The 26,519-nt window shown below is 40.2% G+C and overlaps 1 protein-coding gene across 1 annotated transcript in view; it reads right to left on the bottom strand.

Moving 5' to 3' along the window:
* Positions 1-316: 316 nt before the first annotated feature.
* LOC109463522 (ankycorbin-like) overlaps positions 317-26,519 on the bottom strand; it is a 39,362-nt gene continuing 13,159 nt past the window's right edge. The window contains exons 20-29 of the mRNA XM_019760359.1: positions 25,683-25,891; positions 24,395-24,724; positions 23,855-23,971; positions 23,221-23,463; positions 22,324-22,380; positions 21,335-21,496; positions 20,565-20,678; positions 20,063-20,128; positions 19,701-19,780; positions 317-1,360 (exon numbers count right to left, since the gene is read on the bottom strand). Coding sequence (XP_019615918.1) covers positions 19,703-19,780; positions 20,063-20,128; positions 20,565-20,678; positions 21,335-21,496; positions 22,324-22,380; positions 23,221-23,463; positions 23,855-23,971; positions 24,395-24,724; positions 25,683-25,891 — 1,376 coding nt within the window. The 3' untranslated portion in view covers positions 317-1,360; positions 19,701-19,702. The remainder of the gene's footprint in view (positions 1,361-19,700; positions 19,781-20,062; positions 20,129-20,564; positions 20,679-21,334; positions 21,497-22,323; positions 22,381-23,220; positions 23,464-23,854; positions 23,972-24,394; positions 24,725-25,682; positions 25,892-26,519) is intronic.

Below are 26,519 nucleotides of genomic sequence, written 5' to 3'. Positions count from 1 at the left end.
TAATTTTTTGTGGCATGAAGCATAATATCAATGGCAGTGAGCATAAGCCTCAAAGTGAGGCCACACCAATTTGATTTGTTGGTTCTCGGTCGCCTCTATATTTTTCTGATTTGCAAAAAAAAAGATTCTGGTTCTGAATCAACTCAAATTTGCTCATATTTTGCCCCCAACAGTTGAGAAAAGTCCTTTTTTTTCCTAGTTGTTACAGTTTTTCCATCTATCAATGCAGCGGTTTCATCAAAAGTTAAAAATTCATTGTTTAAATATAACCCAGCCTCCTATCGTAGCATTTGGGGCGCTATAATAGGATGCCTAGAACTGTTTTCATTTTCATTTTTTTCACCGTCACTTCATATTTTTTCTGAAAAAATCCGAGAACCAACAAATTAAATTGGTATGGCCTAAACAATGATGTAAATTATGTGGCATTTAAGCAATAACCTTTTTCTGATGCATAGGCAATTTGTGTTGCCCTATAGGAGACTAGGGCACAATTACACATTCCACAGTCATGGCTCATTAAAACATTTCATAATGTCAAAAATATTTACAAAATGTATCTGCATATATAAACCTACACATTTCAAACTTGGATAGACTATCAAAAGTACGACAACAGTACAAATGTAGGTAGCATGAGAAGACATTGCAGTGATTTTAACATTGTTTAAACCTGAATAATTGAAAATAATGTACATGTACTACGTGGGTTGCATGTACAATGTACACTGTTCTGCATATTGTCATGGATATGGATAGAATTCCTGATTATTACATTGCATTTAAAAGTTTTTTGCTATCTAGAATATCTGCAACCTTGTAAAATGCACAATTATATAATATGTCAAGTCAACATCATCAAACCTGATTAAAAAAAGCCAAAGACACTGAGTATATACTGTCACAATGTCATTCATAAAAAATATGCATCTTGACTTATGTAAAACTTGATTAAAAAATTGTATCTGGTAATCTCATTTACATTTTGCAGGAATGACATATTCGTAGGTACATATTGTACCTTTCTTCAATTCCCCTACCCTCCACCTTGTACAAAAAAATAACTATATTCAAGAGAAGTAGCAGATTTGAATCAAGGGACCAATAAAATCTCAGGTCTAGGTGGACAGGTAGTCACTATCATGAAAGTTCATCTGTGTTGGTAGTTACATGTTTAAAGTTAATACTTTTGGTCCAACACAAAAAGTTCTCTCACCTAGAGCTTTTGACCAGTCACTCTGGTCTTCCTCAGTAGACTGACCAGAGACTGACCCAGGGAAGCTTGTCACGTGGCTTCTTTGAAGTGTGACGTTAACACTGGGTGGTCCTTATGTAGATGTGGTCACTTGTAGACGTTTGACTGTATACCAAAAAAGAGAATGAAAGACTCTCAATGCAAAAGCCTGGACAAAAGAGTCTGGACTTCAATCATGTCTTAGCCTCTGTAGCAGGCTTATAGAACTGGGGGTTTGGTGCTTTTCGGCTGTTTTCTGATTAGCCCAGTTCTAAAAGATGGGGGTAACTCAACCAGGCCGGCTATGCTGTCTATATGCAATCGGAAAATAGCACATAAAAGCTCCCAAAGACCATGAAGACCCCCAAAACCCCCAGTTTTTGGCATGCTATGGAGGCTATCCATGTCTGTGGTTTCCAAGATGCGGTAAATTCCCCCCAGGTCTAGAGTATAACACTTAACTGGACCCCATTGCACCAATTAAGTCGGATGCAGAAGATTACACCTTACTGCAGCACTAATGACTGCCCTCGTTACGTCCACTTTAATCACTCTGCGGGACACTCCTGTAATCCTGTTCAAGGACCAGGTAATTGGGTAGGGCCTAGGGAAAATATGTCGTGTTTCCTGTTTCAGTCCTGAAAAAATTAAGGTTGGTATATAGGTAGGGATCTTTTTTTTCTTCCTTTTTTTTATTAGACACTAGCAAATTTCTAGTGATCCAACTGATACAATACAGTTTAACTAAGTAAAACTTGCATGAGGCCACTAATATATACTTTTAATGTCAATGTTGGAAAACTGACTGTACAACGTTTCATCACTCAGGTGTCAGATCACGGAGCTAGAAAAAGTTGATCAGCTCAAAAATTTATATCCCTTGCAGTGATCCACAAAAAAAAAGGCTGGGGTCGGCAATTTTTTCTAGAGTCGGTTGGGAAACAGGAAACAACATTTTTTCCTTGGACTAAGCCTGTGGCACCGTGGGAGGCTCATTAAGGCTAGATCATTGTATTAATCTTTTGCCTGCTAAGTTAGCTGTTTGCTACTGAAGTTTGTATTCGTTATGGGATTAGGCAGCAGGGAGAAGGTTAACCTGTGTGTTAGGTGTGGGGGTGGCGTGACATGACAATGCTTTGCTTCTTTCTGAGAAATTGGTGAAACCACGATCAATATGCATGTCACACGTTTACACAATCATATTAACATTAACCATCAGCCTGCTAAGGCAGCCATTTGGCACCAAGTTTGTATTGGTTATGGCAACAGGGAGAAGGTTGATAACAACCACAGTTTCAGCACTAGGGACAGGGTCATTAACCCTCAGCCTGCTAAGGTAGCTGTTTGGCACAAAATTTGTATTGGTTATGGGGATAGGCAGCAGGGAGAAGGTTAACCTGTGTGTTACGTGTGGAGGTGGTGTGACATTAGAATGCGTCCTCTTTCTGAGAAGTAGTGAAGACTAATAAATTTATGCACATTATAATCTACAGAGAAAACTTGGTTTACATAAATCTAAATCTTCTTATGTAATGGGTCACATAGCAATGTTTCGGCTCTTTCTCAGAAATTGGTGAAAGCACATTATGCACGTGTACACAATCTACTGAGAAATGGGAGCTTCATTGAGGCTAGATCCATCATAATTTGGGTTCTTCAATGTACATGTTGGGGTGGCATAACGCCTTTCCAAGAAGCTTCAGTGAAACCACATTATGCACACATGTGCAATTTAGTTCATTGAGGCTAGATCCAAGTCTAAATCACTCATAATCAACCTGCATGTTCACATGATGGGTGCATGGAGACTGCCGTTGCATCAATTACTGCCTTTCTGAGAAGCTCTGGAGCTCTTTCTGTTTCATCACCTTCTTAGTGGCACGGTCAGTCACCAGGCCTTGATGTTCCTACTATACACATGGAAGATTCAGCAAGGAGGCATGAGACTTGGGTACAAATGTAGTTTAACAGGTCCATAAGCAACAGGTTGTATACAACACGTAAATAACAGGCGACACTTTAATTCCGGACTGACACTCTAATTCCGGACTACCTTTCACCATTAAGACATAGTTTGACAAGGAGACTTAATATTCTAGAATATGTTATATTACTCGCTGAAAGTTACGTAGGTATCATCGATAGGTCCCCTGGGACTAGGTCAGTTCTGCAGAATTCTGCATTTGGATGCAGAATTCTGCGCAGAATTCTGCATTTGGGTGCAGAATTCTGTGCAGAATTCTGCATTCAGGTGCAGAATTCTGCATTTGGGTTGCAGAATTCTGCACCTGAATGCAGAATTCTGCATCCCATATGCAGAATTCTCCATCCAAATGCAGAATTAGCACCGCAGCTGTGGCGGTCTGCGTCGCGCTGCGTCACATGTGGTGAACCCTGACTTGCCGTGGCCTTTGACAGGTGGGAACTGAAGTGATGTTTTTCATGGGACAAATGATGATTTTCTTCTTCTCTCGCGCGTACTTGCAGTGCCGGGCATGGCGCAGAAGACGGCTTGGGGTCTCTCATATCATAGGGATCGGAACCACGATATCCAACGGGCAGCTTTCCAGTGTAGCCACAATTACAGAAAATTCTGTCACAGTTACATAGCCCAATCAAACAGCGTGTTTCAGCGCTGCTTCAGTTAGAGCTGTTGACTTCCGCCATGCTCAGCAAACAATCAGTAAGGCTGAGCGCTAGCAAACAATCCGTACAAAATAATTTGAGGAAACAATTAACAACAAGTAGAAATTGATAAAAAAATTTGCATATGACCCATGACCTACTTTGACGTGGTTAATGGGCTGCGCGCGACGCAGGTCTGTTAACATGATGTTTTTCCACGCCGCAGATGCCTGCTGTGTGTCGCGATGCACTTGTGGCACCTCCTGAAGGTGCCACATAAAAAACGACGCAAGGTGCTGTGCGGCGGTGGGGGGGCCTGTTTACACACTTGAAAAATGTGTCGTACAGGTCGCGCACGCGTCAAATGACGCCCAACACACAAAAGTGACGCACGTGTGAACCGGGCCTTAGTTTCCAGTACAATTGCAACACGGATTCATCTCAAAGGCAACCACAGTCCTCTTAGGAGCAAAGCTCATCATCAGGTATCATAAATATTCTGTAGCAGTAAAGAAAAGGAATCGTAATATGTTTAGATACATTGTGCATCCAGAGTGTACCTAAAAGTTTACTTGAAACTACACTCTGGGCTGATGCTTGTGTATTGGATTCTGCCCTTGTGGGTGCTTAGATTGCTACTGGCTTGAGCATTGATTAGTTATGGTCCCACCCACAAACAAATCCTTAGGGCTGGCCCACACTCCTAGAAAATCTTCATTAGTCACACCAGGGCTCCTACCAAATCTGGCACACATGTACATGCATGGTATGTATGTGCCTGCTAAGTACCTTCATGACAGGTGTCCTGTCCCTGTGTAACACAAACCCTCATTGGAGCTTCTCCCAATAGCCTACCAAACCCAGCTGTGACAACCCCCAAGTTGACAGAATTAAAATTATAGGTCATACAGAAAGAGAAGACGTGTTTGATAACAGTTGACTCATTATTAGGTATTTAGGCAGACCCACCTGCAACTTGATACTAGTAGTCAATGTAGTTTGGATATAAAACATAACTGCAGAACAGTCATCATCAAACATGCAGATATCTCTGATTGTTTAGTACTGCTGTAGAAATATCCTGGGTGCCAGAACTCAGCCCTTAGAATTATAAAAATGATAATCTCTCTTTACTGATCTTGTCAACCATGTTTCTGCCCAACCATAGAGGTGTAGAACTCTGCTCTCAGCATGTGGCATCTCAAGGGAGATTGTGTTGCATTGGTGTCTGGCATCTCCATTGGTGGACAAGTCAAAGAGAGGCCACCAGAGGCCACTGGGCCTTGCTTTTGAAGGCATGATATGCTTCCACGCACCTTTGTAGGAATTTGAACATGTAGATTCTTCTATTAAAGTCTGATAAAATGATACAATGATAAAGTTGCATGAATTAAACTTGCCATATATAGATATAAAGTACTAGTAGTCTGCTTATAGTCTGTGTCCTCAAACTTCAGTTATTTTTTCCAGCATTCCTTCACCAACAGAGGCCCTCTAACAAAACAAAATGTTGCCCCTCAGAGGTTGACCCATAGGGGGAATTGGGGTCAGTTGAATGACCTAAGAAGGTTCCAGGCCTGAGCCTGACCCATGAAATGTATTCCTGAGAAGGCTCAGCTCAAATTATTTTGTTCTACTTCTAGACTGAAGGCAAATAACCAAAAGACCTGAGAAAGTACTCAGTCTGTCAATTATATATAAATTTCTAGATGTACCTTTACCTTTTACCTAGTCCCATCCTCATGTCTGAGGGATGGGGACTATACTTGTCTAGATGTACAGATGTATTATATCCCCAGTACCAGTATGTGTATCAAAAACACAAACAAACATGCATACAATTGCACAGAGATTTTTTGCTACAATGTACATAAGATGAAGGGATAAATACATTGTTTTTCCCATTTCAGATATTTTAGAACAACTTTGCTTCATCTATCTGGTATTCAATCCAATGAGCCATGGCCATGCTTCAGTTCAGTTTTCAATGATGTAACTTAACACAGAGCTGATAACCTTGCAAAACAGTGTTTCCTACATGCATGCACTCATACATGTAAATGTAAAAACAGAAAAGATTACAGGTTTGATCAGAATAGCATTGAAAATTCCTTTCTGTTGCAGTATAGACTGTTACTACAATCTGCAATGACAGCAGCTGCTAAATCCATCTGTATCCTGTTAGTGCACATCTTTCTGTTTCGTGAACAAATTTAATAGAAAAGAAATTGCATTGATGAATTTGCTAATTTGATAACGCTGTGGCTAATGACACTCCAGGAGTGGATATAAGGAACAAACAATTTTTAGGCCACACCAATTTAATTTGTTGGTTCACTGAATTTTTCAGAAAAAAATATGAAGCAACATGCATGGCGAAAAAAAAAAAATAAAAATAGGTCTAGACATCCTAATCTAGCCCCAAATGCTAGGATAGGAGTCATGAAGTCAACACAAAAGGCTGGGTTAATATTCAAACAATGAATTGTGAACTTTTAATCAAACCACACTTTCTACATTGATATACATGTATGGAAGAAAACTGTAACAACTAGGAAAAAAAGGACTTTCCTCAACTGTTGGGGGCAAAATATGAGCAGTTTTGAGTTGATTCAGAACCAGAACTTTTTCTTTTTTTTTTAAATCAGAAAAAATGAAGAGGCTAATCCGAGAACAAACAAATTTAATTGGTGTGGCTTTATATCCACTCCTGAATACTTGCCTCTGTGGCAGGCCCAAAACTTTGGTTTTGGTGTGTGTTTGGGGCTTCAGAGGCTTAAAGTTTTAACCCTGGGCTTCAAGTTTAACTTAGTGGATGTCGAAAAGGCTGACAATCACAAAACAACACAGAAATCCCACAAATTTTCAACATGGACACGATACAAGGCAGGCAGTTTTAGAAAAATACCCACATCAAGCTCAGTAAGGTGTCAAGCAAAACGGTTGAAAACGAAAACCGTAAGTTGCCGGAAAACGGTGAAAAGTTCCCATGTCTACAGAGCGGCAAAGTTTGGCTGACCAGCCAAACTGTCACATACAGTATATGGCTGAGCTCACCAGAACAGTTCAAATCCCCAACATCCACAGGACTTGATCCATTGTCAAAACAGTTGGATTGGCCATTCCTTGTGAAATGATACAGGAAAAGAATGTATAATTATTGATTCTTTGATTGTTAAGTTGGCTAAACCAGGGGGAAATTTTGCTATTACTATACTATACAAATTTAGAATTTCAATTTCTATAAATAAATAACTAAAATTTTGACATAGATAAGGCCACACTAATTTAATTTCTTGGTTAACGGATTTTTCTAAAAAAATAATGGAGCAGGCGGGCGAAAAAAATAAAAACAGGCCAAGGCATCCTATTATGGCCCAAAATGGTACAATAGGAGCCATGAAGTCAACATACCAGGCTGGTTCAAAATTTAAACAATGAATTTTAAACTTTTAATGATACTACTGCATTGAAAGATGGAATGACTGTAACAAGTAGTAAGAAAATGACTGTTTTCAACTGTTCAGGGCAAAATATGAGCATTTTGCAGTTGATTCTGAATTTTTATTTTTATTTGCAAATCAGAAAAAAATGAAGCGGCGAATCCGTTAACCAAGAAATTAAATCGGTGTGGCCTAATCATATAAAAAAATGAAAATCACAAAATCCAAAAATTATGTTAATATTTAGTTATGTCAATAATTAGTATCTATCTATCTATCTATCTATCTATCTATCTATCTATCTATCTATCTATCTAAAAGTATCTATCTATCTATCTCTATATACATGTATGTGTGTGCGTGTGTGTTTGTGTGTGTGTTGTCTTGTCATCCTGTGAAGACAGTCTGAGCTTTCCTCTCAGTTTTAGGTCGCCCAAGGTTGATGCTTGAGTCCTGGATCGTGCCCCCACTTTGGCCAGTGTGTTGGAATGTGTAAGTGAGAGGTCCCAAGGGCAGAGCTTGCACCAGTTTCATGGCAATATTGAGGTCAGGGTCTGAGTGAGGTCTTTGTTCTTCAAAGGCTCTCCCTGATAGCTGAAGAACCAGCTTTTGTGAAGTTACTTGTTCAATTTTGTTCTCAGGTTGTTTTGTAGAGGAAACTGAAGTTCAAATTAACATTTATTGCATTTTGAATAGCTTTTCTATTCATCAATCACTTTGTCCTGTGAATCACTGCCAGTTAAAATACATCACAATTTTCTAGCATCCTAACATCTACTCTAAGAATTAGACATATCAGCCAGTGAGAAAAGATCACAATTTTCTAGCCTAACATCTGCTTGGAGAATTCAGACACTGACATAAGGCAAGGGAATGATAGCACCAGCCTGGATACCAGACTGCAGTGCAACACAATACTCCCTTCACTGGCTGGGGGAAACATGCCCGCCTGCCTGCCCCAACCCAGACATGCCAGAGTTGGAACCTGAGGTCTGATCTCTCACCAGGAAGGGTGACTAAAATGAAGCCCTGGACAACAGGACCTCTGTGTGTATCCGTCATGTGAACATCCCTCAATCTACCCGTACTCGACCACGTTACAATATACATGTAGTAGATGATTTGAAACTTGATTTGTGCGCTGAAATAGCAAACTTAGAATTAAGGCCACACCAATTTAATTTGTTGGTTCTCGGATTTTTTTACAAAAAATATGAAGCGACAGGGCGAAAAAAATAAAAATAAAAACAGGTCTAGGCATCCTATTATAGGCTTAAATGCTACAAAATGAGCCATGAAGTCAACACAAAAGGCTGGGTTAAAATTTAAACATTGAATTTTGAACTTTTAATCAAACCACTGCAATGATAGATGGGAAAACTGTAACAACTAGGAAGAAAAGGACTTTCCTCAACTGTTGGGGGCAAAACATGAGCATTTTTCAGTTGATTCAGGACTAGAATCAAATTTTTTTTTTTGCAAATCAGAAAAAAACGAAGAGGCGAATCCGAGAACCAACAAATTAAATTGGTGTGGCCTAATGCTCACCCTCTAGAAATAGAATAGTAATAAGGCAGTATAAGAACTGTGTGGGAAAGAGCTTGTAAATATTGCATGTCAAGCAAGGTGGAAGATGAAACACATTTTATTTCAAATTGCCCTTCTACAATCATGAAAGAAAGGGCCTGTTTGAAGAGGCCAACAAATTCCATCCTAGGTTCTCTAAGTTTACAGATGAAAAGAAAACTACTCTCCTCTTACATCTCCTCTAACAATGTTGCAATTTCAATAAATCACAACATCACAAAACCCACACATTATTTGAAAAGTGGGATCATTCATCTTCCACTGTCTCGGAAAAAGGAGTACTGACAAAGGACTATAAGTTATATCAAGGAGGTTAGAGGGAGAGTTTGTTTTGTTGTGAAAAAAATTTGAACTGAAACCTAAGGCTACAGTGTGGGTGTTTCAGTTTCAGTGTGATCAAAATTTAGACCAGCTGCAGGAAAGTGTCTATGTTCCGCATTAGTTCAAGTCCTCAAGGGACGTCCCAAGAGATGCCGGCAGGATAAGGCCACTAGTCTAGGGTGACCTACATGTACCTAACCGTACCCATCTATCCTGAATAGAACTGAAATGAAATGTAGCTTATACATGTAGTTACACAAGGCAACATTCTCCAAAATTGAGTTGATATAATAAAGTTGAGTTCCTGGTTATACTTCAGGTTGGCAGGTTGGCTTTGTTTGATTTCTTGTGAGAGCCCACCAGACCATCTGGTCGTCATCAATCTCAATGACCACTTCTGTTAGTTTTCCTCTTCACAATACCCTTGCTCTTTGCGAAAGCCGCAAAGCTTAAGGATCCTTAAGGATCAGATATTGTTCAATTCTATATGAGTTCAGACCACTTTTCTAGTGACCTATATCTTTCACCCAGCCCCCAACTGCACTCTGAGATATTACCTTAAGGATCAGAATGATATTGTTCAATTCTATATGAGTTCAGACCACGTTTCTAGTGACCTATATCATTCACCCAGCCCCCAACTGCACACTGAGATAAATGGGCCCAGTGTGCCATGCCTGGCATCCAGGCTAGGTCAGTCCATGGAGGTGTATACATTGTACCTCCATGATCAGTCCCAGCTTGTTTTTTCCTAGATCGTACAGTATACAGTACCAGATTAAATCAAATTTTGTGATCTTCTATTACTATTATTAGGTTTAGATACTGCTGCACCACGATATGCACAAATAACTACACAAATACATACATGTGCATGCCGAGCAATACAGGAAACCAAACACATCATAGGTATTCCAGATGCACACAGGAGCATGCAGAAGTTTGACCAAACTGTCAAGTTAGCAGTGGTTAAGCACACTGTGGTGGCAGGTACCCTGCCCTGCTGGCGCACTGTGCCACCAATGTAGGGCTGGCTGAGTGAGTGAGTGACTGACAGACGTTTGCCTGTTGCAGACAATATCTTTTCAGGCACAACATTTGAAAACTACAGAGTGTCAACCTTATATATGTAAATACGACCTTATATGAGAAGTTCTGTCAGAGTGCTTTGCATCTAGAGAAGGAACATTGAGCCTTCAGTTATGTGAATGGGAAAACACTTATATATTGACATGTACATGTAAGTAGAGATAACCATGTGTGTTCAGCACAAAATGTTTAATATGGCAAAGTTTGCACTAGTACAATGTAGTATTATTAGCAGCAAAATGTGATGACTTTTGAATGCATTGGAACCCCCAGGCTGAATGTGTTCATCAGGGTTTTCTGTCAGCTAGGGGCTAACTGAGGACACTTGGGAGCACTCTGATACAAATTAATCTGTCACACCTTGTTGCAAGCTAATCCTTAAGTAAATACAGGCAGCAGCTAACCCAGCATGAAACAGCTTCTGGTGTTAGCGGTAGCAAGACTAGTACAGTGGAGATAAGGAAAAGAGAAATTTTTATGCTGATGCAAAATCTTGAAGTGAAGAGTCACGAGGTTCTAGTGGCATGAGAGGGCAAAATTTTGTACCATGATTATGAAGTAATTTGTCATCATAACATCATAGATGACTTATTCCTATTGGATGTCTAACTGCATGGAATGAAATTGACAAAACATGGTCCTTTTTGGGTATAAGACTGCCATACAATACTTTTTGATAATTTAGAACTTTGGCTTTGACCTATATTATAGGCAGACATAAGAATATGAGTAATAACAGCTTTACAAAATGAACTTGAACTGTTATTGTATATCAGAGATACATGTAGCTGTGAAAGTCTCCTGTCTGTTTGTTGAACAACTTACAAATCAATGTGACCCAATTCACACACACAGGCAAAAGTCTTATAAGTACGAAAATGCAGATTAGTAGCATCCTTTACAGACTTGTGCAGCGGCATTGATTTTTTGGGGAAGCAACTCAAGTTTTGCTCCCGCCCCCCAAAAATTGATGGCGCCTCTACACATCTTGTACATCAGATAGTACTCGAGGTAACGTACTTGATGTACGTCAAAGCAGGCAGATTTACATACAGGGAAAATTTGATGTCTGATCCGGATCCGCCACCAATGTCTTGAACTACCTCCTCTAGGTGGATTACTTTTAATTTGGATCAGAGAAAATCAGTTTTGCAGCAATGTATTCTAGAGGAAAACAAGAAGTGTCCACCATAGCCACCACAGAGTGCAATGACATTATGTCTCTCCCATCGTCTCTTCTCTTGCATCCCTACATTTGGTGGCCAGTGAGCAGCCCGACCTGTCGCAACCCGCATTGTTATCATGCCTCCTGAATCGCCCGGCAACGAATCCACCTGCCTGATCGCTGCTCGAGCTGCGCTACCACGCCTACAACCGCCTGCCTCGCCCGCCTGCCTCATCACCCACCTGCTGCAAACCGACCCCGATTGTGACATGCTGCAACAACAAAGCCAGCTTGCCGGCCAACTACTTCTGCCATGTACCCAGCCATCTCTGGCCACCATCGCTGAGCACCGAGTATAACATCACGCCAAGTGTACGCCAAGACCTCAAGCTTCTGACAATGACAATCCGCATGAAATACTGTGACCTGAATGACCTGAAAGTACTTGTGCCTGGAATGTGTTTGCCATCTGCAAACTCTTTTGTGCTTTTGGAAAGTACTTGACAGAATGTCCTGTCTTGTATGTTTTGTGTCTCGAGACTGTGGTGAATGTGATGAGATGCTATGCTTGCCTATGGAGCCTTGGGACGACCCTCCTATAGGACATTCTACTTTCAAAGACTCGTTTGCTCTGAACTGTGGTTGAACCTACATGGTCACTGATTGTTACAGAAATGATGTTGCTATATATTGAGAGCGAAAGCGAAACAAAGGTGCTCAGGCTAGTATAAGATGCGGTTGAACAGCAAAATCTGCATCAAACATTTAAAAAAACAAGAGTTCCGAAATCTCATACCTCCATGAAATATGGGCTTCAGATGTAAATTTATTCTTTAAGGCTACACCAATTTCATTTGTTGCTTCTCGGATTGCCCTGTCCATTTTTTTCTGATTTGCAAAAAAAAAAAAAAAAAATTTGGTTCTAAACTACAAAATGCTCAGACATATTTTGGCCCTAATGGTTGAAAAATTTCCTTTTCTTCCTAGTCCTCAAGTTTTTCAATGTAACAATGCAATTTTGTTTCATTAACAGTTCAAAATCTATTGTTTTAATTATTAACCAGCCTGGTATGTTTACTTCATGGCTCATATTGTAACATTTCTGGCTATCATGGGGTGACTTGGCCCGTTTTTTTTTTCGCCAGTCGCTCCTGATTTTTTCTGAAAAAATCTGAGAAACAACAAATCCTGGAATCACACAATTTCCTCATTAATTATGTAAATGAATAACATAACAAAATGAATACATTGTTCCTTTGTGAATTTATCTTCTCTGAAAGGTTTCGACAGAAACCCCCTGCAGTTCCAGAACAGGCTGCTAGGGGGACCAAACCCACACCACTTATTACTGGCAGGAAAAGCTATCCATCATTCAAAAATCAAGACCATAGCATGTCCAGGACAAAAGATACAAAAAACGGAAGTTGTGCTGCAGTACCAAGGTCAGCCACCAGGAGGCCCAAAGTTGACCTTGACCTTTGCCTACATGTACCCAACACCATCCATCCATCCAAAGGTTCAAATGTTATGCTTGCTACAAATGTGCAGAAACACAAACACACAGACAGATAGACACACAGACATACAGACATACAGACGGACACACACACACAGACAGGCATGCCAAAAACAATACCTCCATTTTTCATGGAGTTAAAAATCTGACTCCAGGTTCAAATCAACGGAGCCAGTGGTTCCCACACTGGCCCTGTCAGTAATGGCAAAATTTGCAGCACAGGGATAGCAAACACATACGTCATGTAGGACAAGTGTAAGTCCACTCTCTAACATCATAAAATAAATAAGGCATTGCAAATCCCTTCATATTTTGCATTTGGATGGAGAATTCTGCATATGGGATGCAGAATTCTGCATTTAGATTGCAGAATTCTGCATTTGGGTTGCAGAATTCTGCACCTGAATGCAGAATTCTGCAGAACTGACCTAGCCCCAGGGGACCTATCGATGATACCTACGTAACTTTCAGCGAGTAATATAACATATTCTAGAATATTAAGTCTCCTTGTCAAACTATGTCTTTGTGGTGAAAGGTAGTCCGGAATTAGAGTGTCAGTCCGGAATTAAAGTGTCGCCTGTTAAATGTAAAATGATAAAAGCCACCCGTCCTACACAACAACCATCCAGTTCATAACTGTTGCAAGTCACCATATAATATTATAAGACTCCTCTAATCTCTCTGACTCATCAATATACTTAGTAATGTGTTGACTACACAAGATTGACAACAAAAATTCACTCCAACCAAAGCCAACATGTCCAAGCGAACAACCCTAAATGAGGACCGCTTGGCCAACATGACCACTTTTTGATGGTCCCTTGGACAAGTTTCCCCATTGACACAAGCATTAAGATCCATACTGGCCCCCTGTCCACGTATACATTTTGTACAGACCAGATTTTATTGAATTGGTCCCCTGGGTGCTCTTATCAGCCAGTTTCCACCGCAGTTGCACGAATATTGCAGGGAGAAAACCCGACAGGGCTCAAAATTCATTTTTGGGAACAGGTGCACTGGTGCACCCAACCTAAAAAATAGATTGCACAAAAAAATTTTTGGGGGCAACATACAAAATGAAACAAGTATTGTCAGCAATAACTAATTATGTTTCATTAAATTCTTAAGAAAAGTATGTATGACAATGATTAATTTTTATCATTCTTCTGACACTTAGATGTTAAGAGCCTATGAAAATATTTGGGTGCACCAGTGCACCCGCAGAAAAAAATTGGGTCCACAGCTGCAAATTTGGGTGCACTGAGGTGCACATGCACCCAGTGTTAATTTTCTTTGATTTGATTTGTTTTATTAGACTGTATACATTCTTCTGACACTTAGATGTTAAGAGCCTATGAAAATATTTGTTTACTGGTGCACCCTCAGAAAAAATTTGGGTGCACAGCCACAAATTTGGGTGCACTGAGGTGCACATGCACCCAGTATTTCCAGCCCTTCAACCTGCTGTTCACTGTTTAATGTCTTATTCTGTGGCTTATCCCGATATCAATGCTGGAAGCAGAATCCATTTTGTATTGATCTCTTTACAGACTTATGGCCGACTGTAGCCGGTGTGATAAAGGTTCAGTCCACACCTCGCCTCCGGGTTCAGCTTTGCCCCTCCATCATGTCAAGAAAAGCCCTGATATCTTATCCACACCGAGACCTCCAGAAACCTGCAAGCGTGGCAGAATATAAACTAACGGCCTGGTCATACGCAACATACTAGGTACGTGTACGTACTAGGGAATTCTTGAAATAGTCATTCATTCATGACTGTGTCTTCAAGTCGATAAATTCATCTTGTCTTGTGTGCCCAGAAGCTTTTCTTATTTCAAAGGCATTGGTTCCAGTTTAATAGTGGTGCAAGAAAGAAAGGGACTCCACTTGCATGTAGTTTTTCACAAACTGCAGACAAGGATGTTGGGCAGCCTTTTCCATAACAAAACAACACTGAATGTATCAACACACATGCATGACTATCTCAGAAACACCCTAGTATGAGTATGTATGTGACTGGGACCACAAACAGTTCTTCAGTATTCTGCAGGTACATGTAAGCCTGTCTAGGCTGTGTCACCATGGATCATTCCATTCTTACCTGACCTGACTGAGATCTGCCTACAGTGCAGGAATTATTCAGTGACACTCACAACGCTCTGAGTCTGAATACAGAAGCCAGCAACTAAAAATACACCAGAGTTCACTCCTACATGACTGCATGTCTGTCCACAGGAATTACTCAGTGACACTCACAATGCATTACCTGGTATTATGCAAGATTTGACTGATAGAACTGTTAAATACAGAAACTACAGTACTCATGATCTGACAGACAGAAGAGTCAACACAGGAAGCCTAAACTAAAAATACACCAGTTGTTCACTTCTACATGACGTAACGTTACATCTGCCCAGTGAAATGTACACTGGAAGCTACAGTCTTGCTTTCTAGTGGGTTATTTAGTCACTGCTATGAATTGCAAAAAACTGATCCCTGTCAAATCAAATTACTTCTTAAAAGAGTGTTTTAATTTTTTTTCTGTGCTATTTTCTTTTTAACAGTAATACATGGCTAGAATCTCTGCCGAAGTCAGAATAACCTGGACGTGTGTGGCTTACGTCAGTTGACCTGACCCCAACCTGATCCACAGCCTCGTAAACTTGCCCCAAAGTCTTGACCCTGATGGTAGCAAGCTGAAAAGGGGCTTAAATGGGCTTGGGGGCAAGGTTGAGATTTCTGACGTCACACATGGTACCCTTACTAGCTTCCACGGTACTTGAAGTGTTAGGCACAAAGCTGTGAAAACTTGGAGACCTTGCAAACTCAGGGCTAAAATACTGTGTGCAAGCTGAAAGGGGGGCAAAGGGCTTGGGGGGGCACAAGTTAGGATTTCTGACGTCACGCATGGTACCCTTACTAGCTTCCACGGTAACTGGAGTGTTAGGAGCACAACAGTTACTGTGAAAACCAGGAGACCTTTCCTAGTAGTGCATGTACATGTACCGCTCTATTGAAGCAGAAATCCTGGAACTGCACTAGTAGAGATTTCTGATACTCTAACAAGCTTTCAGGGTAACTGAAATGTTGGACACACGGCTAGGAAACCTGTAGATCTTCCCAGGTACCCTCTATCGAGGGAGAAATGCTGGACTCAAGTTTCCCCAAAATGTGACCGGAATATCTAAGTAAGTGGATACAGGACTGTGTGTAATGCGATTTCTTTCAGTCAGTTTGAGAGTAACACAGCGTAACCTGGAAGTAATGATCAGATTCTGTATCCGCAATTGGGGTCCTCCATTGGGATGCACTTTTACCACCTTGTAAAAACCAAACATTCAGATGAATGTTACAAGTTACTGTAGTAATGTGGTTTCTACATGTAAAGATTGGTCCCCTTGGATAGGAATGTTAAACTTTATAATATAATCTTGGACAATGTAAAACAACCAATTTCCTTGCTTGAATTTTGCATTGTACAGCCTCCTTCAGTCAATATTGACCACGGTAAAATCCTATTTTATATCAGCCATACAGCTTTGGCTATGGCTGAACAGTCCTATATGAGGATAACATTTTGCATTATACAGAGATCATTACCATGCTGTGCATGTCGGTGCCGCATATCCAGGCAGGGGGGTTCAGAGGTCTGGAAACACCCAGGGCAGGCCTTAGCATCTCAATCAATAATAATAAAATTATGGAAAACGTACATGTAACAGTCCATACATAACATGCAGATGAGTCAAACCTGTAACTTGGAAATTAGGTAGGTAGGGATTATCAAACCTATAACTTGGATACTAGTGACCACCTCTACATAAGGACCACCTGGCCATTGATATACAGTCAAACCTGTACTTAGTCTAGTGACCAAAAAAAAAATTGACCCCAAACCAAAGTCCAACATGAACAAGTGACCAACCCTAAATATTCAAGTATAATCTGGCCAATGTGACCACTTTTTAGTGGTCCCTTTTAGACAATTTCCCCTTTGACACAAGCATTAAGAATCCTGTCTATAGTGACCACCTGTCCACATAGAACAGATTTTATCAGTCCCCTGAGTGGTCTTCTTGGGCAGTTATGAGTCCACCAATCAATAAAATCTTCATAGCTTGTTTGATATTGCCAGTTATCTAACAAGTCTCTAAGGCAGACGATGACAGGGGATTATGTAAGAAGCTGCAGTCTATCGATCGTTTTAGATTCCTGCCAACATCCCTGGGTCCTGAAAAAAATATTGTGTTTCTTGTTTCAGTCCTGAAAAAAATTAGGGTCGGTAGGTAAGGATTAGCCTGACTAAATCGCGCTCCTGGCGGCCGCCGCCCTAGGTTGCCGCCCCCCACCAATGGGGTGGGGGTCATTAACCTCCGGCCGAGAGCTTTGTATACACAGGCTAGGTAAGGATTATCTTTGTTTTTTCTTTTTCTTTAGACTTTAGCGATCTCTAGACTGAGTGATCCAACATATACAATACAGTTTAACACAATTTAAACTTGCATAAAGATACTCATATTTTCAATGTCAATGTTGTAAAACTGATTGTACAACGTCTCATCACTCAGGTGTCAGATCATGGAGCTAGAAAAGGTCAATCAGCTCAAAAAAATGTATGTCCCTTGCAGGGGACTCCCAAAATAAGGCTAGGGTCAGCAGTTTTTTTAGGTTTGGTCGGGAAACACAACATTTTTTCCCTAGGCCTTATGACTATAGTTTACCAATCAATAAGACCTACATAGTTATCTAACAAGTCTCTAAGGCACACGATGACAGGAGATTATGTAAGAAGCTCCAATCGATGGTTTTAGACGCTTCTCAAAGCCCGTGAGGCCTGTGATCAATGAGAAAGGTAATGCAACGTTCTGTCCTTAAAGCTACGTCAATGAAAGTCAGACATCCCGGTGGAACATTACATAACCAGGGCTGGAAATACTGGGTGCATGTGTACCTTAGTGCAACCTAAATTTTAGCTGTGCATCCAGGTTTTTTTCTGTGTATTTCTGTAGGAATTTTTTACATTAGAAATATATACCGGATATACTTGGTCACTAAGTATCAGAATCTTTGACATTGTTGTAGTACTTAAGATTTCGAAGTTAGCTCCCATTTCAGATTCAAGCTCAGAAGAGGAGTAGTAAGTGTATATTATACTATATACTAGATGAATATCTGAATTGATATGTAAATGTTAGTGGCTCCTGTTTGACCTGGTACCAGAGGGTTCACAAACCCAGGCACCATTAAAGATGCCCCACGAAACGGTCATACGTCTCCTAACATGAGAGACATAGTACATTCATCTTGTGGTGATGTCTTGTTTCACAAGGTGCTGTGTGGTGGATGGAATGTTAAGGAAGGTTTGACTGTGCTGGTAGCAGAATATCATCTGTTCATGGTCTTCAAACTGACTAAATATCCAGAGCCATGCTTTATCCAGAATCATGTTCTGGATAGTTCATGGCAAATCTATATTCCAGGACACGTAGAGATAATGACTGTACCTACATGTGTAAACCTTACCTTAACCCATTCAGGCACAGAACTACATGTAGATAGGCATGCTTCTGGACACTAGACCATCTCATAAAAGCTTTGAAAGTGTGCCTCATCATTGAGAACTTTCAAACGAAGAATAAAGTAGTCGAGAAATTTGATTTGCGGACTGATTCTGCGGATTGTGATTTTGGACAAGATATGATTATTATGTTAGGTATTTAGTAATTTATTTTTGTATTAATTTGAATTTTATTTACTTATTTATTGTGTTCCCGTGACCACCCCCCCTCAACTGGACCTCTGGGAAGAGCGGCTAAGGCCGACAGGGCATTTCCAGTATAAATAAAGGGTATCGATTGATTGATTGAAAATGCATAGCATTACCCAGTAGCTGTGAGGGAGAAGCGTCATAGGACAGCAACTACTAGTACTACAGAATACCAGTGCAGCAGGTGCGGGAAGCTGTGTGCCTCAGCCTTTGGGCTGAGAAGCCACCAGAGGATCCACCCCACCTGACGGGCTGTGCACAGCAGTCATCATCGGAAACGATGGACAACCAGAGAGAGACCCAGTAGAGTTCACACTTCTGTCCCATGTCTGCTAACATGAGAGACATACATTGAAGTTGATAAATTTTGTTACTCTCCAAGCAGAGGTTTGGGTTTTGGGGGTATTTTTATGGTGTTTTTAGGCTTTTTTGGGGGGGGTTCTCTTTTGCACTGAATTTTTTTTCCCACCAAACCCAACCTCTGCCGGCACTCACCCCGGGGAGGGGCAAACCTATTAAAAGCTATTCAAAACAGGCGATAGTGCCCCTCCCCGGGAACCATCAAACTGTCATTAGGGATATCCATTTTATTGTGGTGGATTATCACACATCTAGCCAGTCAGGAAGGCATTCATTGGGCCACACGCCTCCTGCTGACTGTGCCTATTCATGCGTCTGGTTCACAACTCCTTGCAGAACGACTGAAATGTGTTGAAGTGATTAGGTTTATAGCCCATTGAAGCTTTCGACTGCCTGCAGAGGTTGGGTTTGGTGGGAAAAAAAATTTAGTGCAAAAGAGAAACCCCGAAAAAAAAGCCTAAAAACACACTAAAAATACCCCCAAAACCCAAACCTCTGCTTGGAGAGTAAAATTTTGTGGTGATTTCTTGTTTTACAGGGAGCTGCATGGTGGATGGAATGGTATGTAAGGTTTGACTGTTTAACTTTCTTACGTTTAACAATAGTCTTCTGCTGACCCCCGGACTTGTAGAATCTGCTTCAGGGCTGTCTCCACCTCTACGTCCATCGTGCCCTACAAAAACACAAGTGAAGATCTTAAATTTGAAAAAGACAATTCAATCTATTTGTAAACATTTATATAACATATCACAAACTACACTCTCCGTCTCAATACAGAAGGAAGTAAATTTCTAGTCACATTATGAAACTTTACATCCATATTATGTGGCTTCAACAACCCAATATTCCTGTTTCTAATCTATTTCTGTCTCTATCATTCTGCACTTTTTGTTCCATTCTTTATACACTGATACCTCAGGAGAAAGGTAAATTGGTACATGTATAAAAGTCTAACCTGTATGGAGCTGAGCAGGTGAGTACGGTACGTGCTGATCTGTTCCTTATGTCTCCTGGTGGCTTCCTGAACAACAAAACAAACAAAGCAGCAATGTTGTAAAACATGAAATGCATGGCATTAAGTGTGTATATTCGGGAATCATAAAAAGACTCAGACACACGGACACACAGTTACATTTTGTGCACTATACATTGTATCTCCTGTCTGCTTCCTGAATAAAACATGAAATCAAGGCAACCCGAGATGGCACACTTCGACTCCTTACTCATGCTGCTTTGCAATCCAGACAAAATGGCAAGAGTATGTTAGTCAAAATTAATGTATGGCAACGCTGCCTTGTCTGTGTGTTGACATGTAAGCATGTATACATGTACACTGTAAAATACACAAAGACATGCACAAACAAAATTGGGAGGATTAAATATTTTAATATTAAAAACAAGTGTTACTGTTAGATATTTTATTAAATCAGTTTGAATAAGTACAGAGCGTAACGAACCACATGCTGTTGCTGTAGTCTGGAAACCTGACTCCTGAGGACTTCAACTTGTTTCTTCAGCTTCCCGTCTGCTGCTGACGTGGCTATCACTGACTCCTGCTTCTCCAGTCTTGTCTGTAAAAACAGAATCAAGAAGGTCTTATTGACAAACTATTCCTACCATTACGTTTGTGAATATTAGTCATCCAGGGTAGTACATGTATTTGTAAGATGAAGGGTGTTGGGACAACACCCAAAATGTTTGGTTCTTAAACTTTTATCCAGTTTGAAACTATGATAATCTTACTGTAACAGTTCCTACTATTGAACTTCATACAGTGTACAATGTACGTAGATGACTCAGCTGGCAACTTATTGTCCTATACACATAGTTAATTTAATCACTTATCAACAAACTTTGAATCATTCTCTGGTCCATCTCAACTTGGTGTCATGCATGACATACATGTAGACCTAATGTCATTTTAACTTGTGAAAGAACAAGGGACTGATCAAAAGCTTGTTGGGAAGTGTTTTATTTTCAGTGTACTCAACTGATATACACTGTAGCATATAGAACCTTCACAAATGTCAATTACTGTGAAAGTTGAACAGTCAAGTTGGCAAGCTAGATCGACTAAGTCTTTCTCTGTCCATGTTGCAAATTTACCGGGTGCAAAAGATTATTAAATAATTCATTAGTAAATATGTTGACAAATTGTACAGTAATACTATAGGAAAATGAACGAAGGAATGAAAGAGCAGACTCTGAGAGGAAACAGTCTCTGCACCTGTTGTTCCTTGTTGATCTCCTCCAGTCGAGCGAGTTTTGACTTAAACTCCTCCAACCTCCTCTGGATCTGTGCGTCCTCCGCTGCCCTGTTTGTGATGTCAGCCTCCTTCTGCCTCAGCCTGGACTCCAGATGCTGCTTCTCCTGCTCCAGGGACTGCACCTGGGGTTTGAGATGGGGGTTATGAAAATTTTTGGGTGCACCATATAAAACAAAACCTAATAATTATTACAGATCTTACTGATCCTCTTCTGAGCTTGAATATGAAATCGGAGCTAACTTCAAAATCTTAAACAAAAACTACTATCATAATGATAAAGATTTTATTATTTTTCTTGTTTCTTCTGCTCCAAAGTCTGCACCTGGGTTTGAGATGGGGGTTAATGACGTGTCTCATACCCAGTTCTGTCAAATCTCATTACGTTTACCTAAGGAAAACATATTGTTTTTGCTCAGTTTCTTCCTCTTCTTCTCCGAACAGTGAACTATGGCCTGACCAATGGCATGATTTGTTGACGTCTGTCACCATGGTGACTGGTGTTGGGTTACATAATGGTGCAATTTCATGGTCTGCTCTGCTCCTGTCACTATTTACTAGTAGTACATGTATGTGAATGTGTTTGAGTAAGAATCAACAGAGCAGACCATGTCCGAAGGGAAGCAAGCAAGCTTCAATTCTTATCTCTAACTTCAAATACTGGAATGTGCCATTTTTAATTACAAACTTACAAGATTTGGAAACATATTGGGATTAGTGAGGTACACTTTTTGATTTAAGTTCTGTTATTTTGTGATCGACAGGGTTTCTCATTATTTTCTCTTGTGATTGTACATAATTGTTTCCTGATTTCATGTTTCAAGTTTGTTGTTACACATGACTTCGAGTGTTAGTTATCTTGTATACATTGCCATGTTTTTTCTTTCGTAGATATTTTTTTTAAAGTTAACAAAAGTGTTAAAAAAGACTGCACCCTGTTAGTGATGTCAGCTTCCTTCTGCCTCAGTCTGTCCTGGACTTGCTGCTTCTCCTGCTCCAAAGACTGCACCTGGGGTTTAGGGTATGGTGGCTGGTTAAGTGACTGGTGCCCAGTTCTGTCAAATCTCAATGACATTATTGTTTGAGGTAATATTTATTGGGAAATGTCATCAACTTACTAGGTTTCATTCTTTTGTCTCTAACTGTCAAAAACTGGCTGAAATGTTATTGCAAAATTATTAGATATTAATAATTAATAATATTGTGTATGATAAGTTGTACATATTGGGAAGTGGGCTAAGCTTCATCAGTTCATGTTGTCATTTCAACTTAAAGTTGTGTTATTTTTGATGGACAGGGACTCTCATTACTCTCATTTTCTCGTGAACACAGACCATCGTTTCCTGATTTTATGTTTTGTTCTCCCACACAAATGTTACCTATTTTATGCTATGGTTTTCTTTTTGTAGATATTCTGAAGATTAAAAAATCAGTGATAAAAAAATCCAGCACCTGGTCCTTCAATGACTGCATCTTGTTGGTCTCTGTCTCCTGCCCAATGAGCCTCAGAGCTTTCTCCCTCCCAATTTTATGTTTCAGATTTTTTTCCTTCATGTGTGTTACTTTGTATACATGTACATGCAGTGGTTTTCTTTTGTATACATTTTGAAAAAACGCAATAAAAAAAACAAAACATGCAAGCACTGTGTTTACCTGGTCCTTCAATGACCGCATCTTGTTGGACTCTGTCTCATCCCCAATGATTCTGAGTGCTCTCATTATTTTCTAGTTTGACTGTAGACCTTTGAATCCTGATCTTACTGTAGATATTTTTGTAGATAAAAAAGAAGGCAAAGAGACTTAAAGGATCCTTGTACATTGTACATGTAAAAAAATAAATATACTGCACCTGGTCCTTCAATGACTGCATCTTGTTGGAGTCTGTCTCGTCCCCAATGATACGTAGCGCTCTCTCCCGCTCCAGCTCCTGTACCCTCGTGCCCAGCTGTGTGTTGATGTCACGAGCTTCCTTCATCCTCCCGTCCTGACTGCTGAGGCTCTGCTGGAGCTGGCTGTTCTTCTGCTGTAAGGAGCTGATCTGGTCCCGCAGTGTCTGCATCTGTACAGACTCTCTCTCCTCGGCTTCTCCAACCTAAAATTTCAGTTTCAATCCAACTTTTTATTATTAAATAGCATACAGAAATTCATGTTTGTATAAAGTCTGTACTTGTGGGTCATCTGCTACCAGTTTCGACTGCCCGTGTACTGATATGTTGTCAGTTTCTAATAACTTAAAAGTAAAGTATTTAAGTACAGAACAGTGTACACTGCAGCTGTAGTATACTAGTATTCTTATACACAATCACCTTGCCTACGTTTCCATGTCTATGTCAGACACCTTACTCAGAACTTCTGACTAGAGTTCTGCTTCTCAGCATTTTTGTGGCAAGAACACAAACCCAAATGCAAATGTCTATACATGTACATACATGTACAAATGTGCAAGAATGTACATGTGACAGCAAAAACACAGATAAAGTCACCTTCTGTAACTTCTCCTCCTGCAGCTCTTTTATTCTGTCGTTCAGCTGCGCGGTGACGTCCTTCGCTTCCTCAAGTTCAACCTTCAAGTCCAAGTTCTCTCCTTCCATGGCCTCGACCTGCACCGGTGTACATGGCATCTCTGTTCAAGTGGGAGTCTCCCCCAACATTAAGTGTACGGACCACTCAGTCAGAGTTAAAGCGTCTTAGGGACTACTACCCTCACCTACTCTTCTGTCCACCAGTAAGAGTCACGGTATACCGGAGCAGTCTGCAGTACTATGGTCCTTACCTGTGGAACACTCTTTTGCTACAGCAACGACAGCTCCTTAGTCTCAGGACTTTTAAACAGATCATTAGGAGCAGGACTTGATCTAGTTAATGTTCTGGATGTTATATTTATCAATCTTTTTATGTACTGTACATTTGTTGTGTGTATTTTTATGTGTATCCAGGATTACCTGAAAAGCAGGCCAAAATGGCCTGAGCTGTAATTACTGGATAAATAAATGAATTGAAAATTGAATTGAAATTGAATTGACCTTATCTCTCAAAGACTGCATCTGGACAGCTTCTTTCTCCACAAACGTAGCCTTGAGAGAATTCTCCTCTTCCAGGTCTCTGAGTTTCTCCTTAGACTTCAGGTTTTCTGACTTTAACTCCTGGATTTCATCTTTAAGTCTGTCCATCTCCTCCAACTGTTGGTTCTCGTCGGTTTTCCTCATGGCGGCTTCTTCTTGTAGCAGCTTCAGCTGCTTCTCCAGTTTCGACTTGTCCTGTTTGGTGGTTTCTAACTCGAAGCTCAGAGTCTCCAGCTCGAGCAGGTGGTTCTCTTGCTCCGCTACTCTGCTGGCGGAGTCTTTCTCACGGTCCTTTGAACAGAATTAAATTGAAGTTCTTTATTTAGGGTATATGTCACCCATAAAAAACAGACATACATTAATTTATAAAAACACAAAAACTACTTATAGTATACATGTACAATCATGCAACAATTCATACACAATCGTCATTTCAAAGAGTGTTTCTAAGCTGATAATTTGACTTCAGGAGACATTTATTTACACAGTAACAGTTGTAGGTGTTACACAATGTATAGCCTGCTGAAAAAGGCATTGAATGCGTCTGTGGTGAGTTTGATAAACATTTGAACTTGCACTACAGCCTCTTTGAAATTTCAAAAGTATCCAAAAACAACTAGAAACTTAAGGTAACATTTGCAAAGCAAATGCATCATGTTTACCTTCGCATGTGGTCTGCTCTTTTAATTCTTATTCAAACAGAGTCAAATAATTATATGGTGACAGGAGTCGAAATCCCTCCTGCTATAAAATTGCAACATGATGTAACCCAACACCAGTTACCATGGTGACAGACATCTGGTTCAGGTCATTGGCCTTATTTGTTCGGAGAAGACAACAAAGAAACAGAGCAAAAACAACACATTTTCCTTCTGTGAAGGTTAACAAAATTAATACATGCTACACAACAAGGATGATGAGGAGACGAAGCCTACATGTACTTGACGCAGGCTACTCATGAAATGATGAGAAGACGTCAGATTTCACTGTATTGTTTGCAATTTAAATAAATAAATAAAGACGTCAACAAGTACACAACATTTGGCAGCATGTGCCGGCTTGTCGTATACGTCGCTAAGTACTGCTGATAACTCACAATACCAGCTTTGTATAATGGTTTAGTAGCAATTTGATATTTGGCCGGAATCTTTTTTATTCACCACACGCACTAGTTTGGGGGTCTTCAGGGGATGTCATCCATAAAATTAAGTCGGTGTGGCCTTACACCCCATGTGGCTGACACCCTCACCTTTAACTGTTCCTTCAGCTGCAAACTTTCCTCCGTCAGTTTCTTCACCCGACCTTCCAGCGACTTGACCTCCTGCTTCATGACCTTGACCTCTGCCTCCTGCGAGGAGCTTCTCGAAGCTGCGTCTTCCGTCTCCTTCTTAAGCTGGTCCTTAAGAAGTGAGACTTCCTCCTGCGCGTCTTCCGCCTCCCGTTGGAGAGATTTCACCGCTTGTTTCAAGTAAATAAATCAAGCAACTTTTAAAATACAGTCACTTAAAACAGTTTAATTATAGTTTTCACAAATAAGCAGCTATGTCGATTTAGCTGAATTGAGTTGACATAAGGCCATGTTGATTTGATTATATGAGTAACATCCGCATGTTTGCATTTTTGGCCGTTTCCAAAAAACAAAAAAAGTTTTCAACCATACTGTAACTTGAAAAGTTCAAAATGTTTTTAAGAGATTAATTTGAAGAGTAGATCATTCCCTATACCATACTCTGTGTCATTTGTTCAACCTTCATGACCACGTAGATTTCATAATGAAAGCAACTTTTTTTTATTAGCACACTCGCATCAGTTTTGGGGTTCCCAGAGGATGTCATCCATATAATCAAGTCAACATGGCCTAACTTACATGTACATGTAGAAGAATACATACGTTACAACTGTTACAATAAAATTATCTCAGAAACCTGCTAAAAGTTTGAATTTGCATTGTGATAATTAGACTTATTTCTTCACACTTTGATGTTGTCATATTTTATATTGTACATGTATTAGTATTGTTGTGATGCATAGATTCCTTGCAATTACATTTGTAGCATTAGAATATAGCGTCCCAGTATGCAATACT

This window comes from Branchiostoma belcheri, unplaced genomic scaffold (assembly GCF_001625305.1).
Source record: "Branchiostoma belcheri isolate BF01 breed outbred unplaced genomic scaffold, Haploidv18h27 scaffold127, whole genome shotgun sequence".
NCBI lineage: Eukaryota > Metazoa > Chordata > Leptocardii > Amphioxiformes > Branchiostomatidae > Branchiostoma > Branchiostoma belcheri.
The sequence above is the reverse complement of the archived record's forward strand: the minus strand, read 5'-3'. Positions and strand labels throughout refer to the sequence as shown.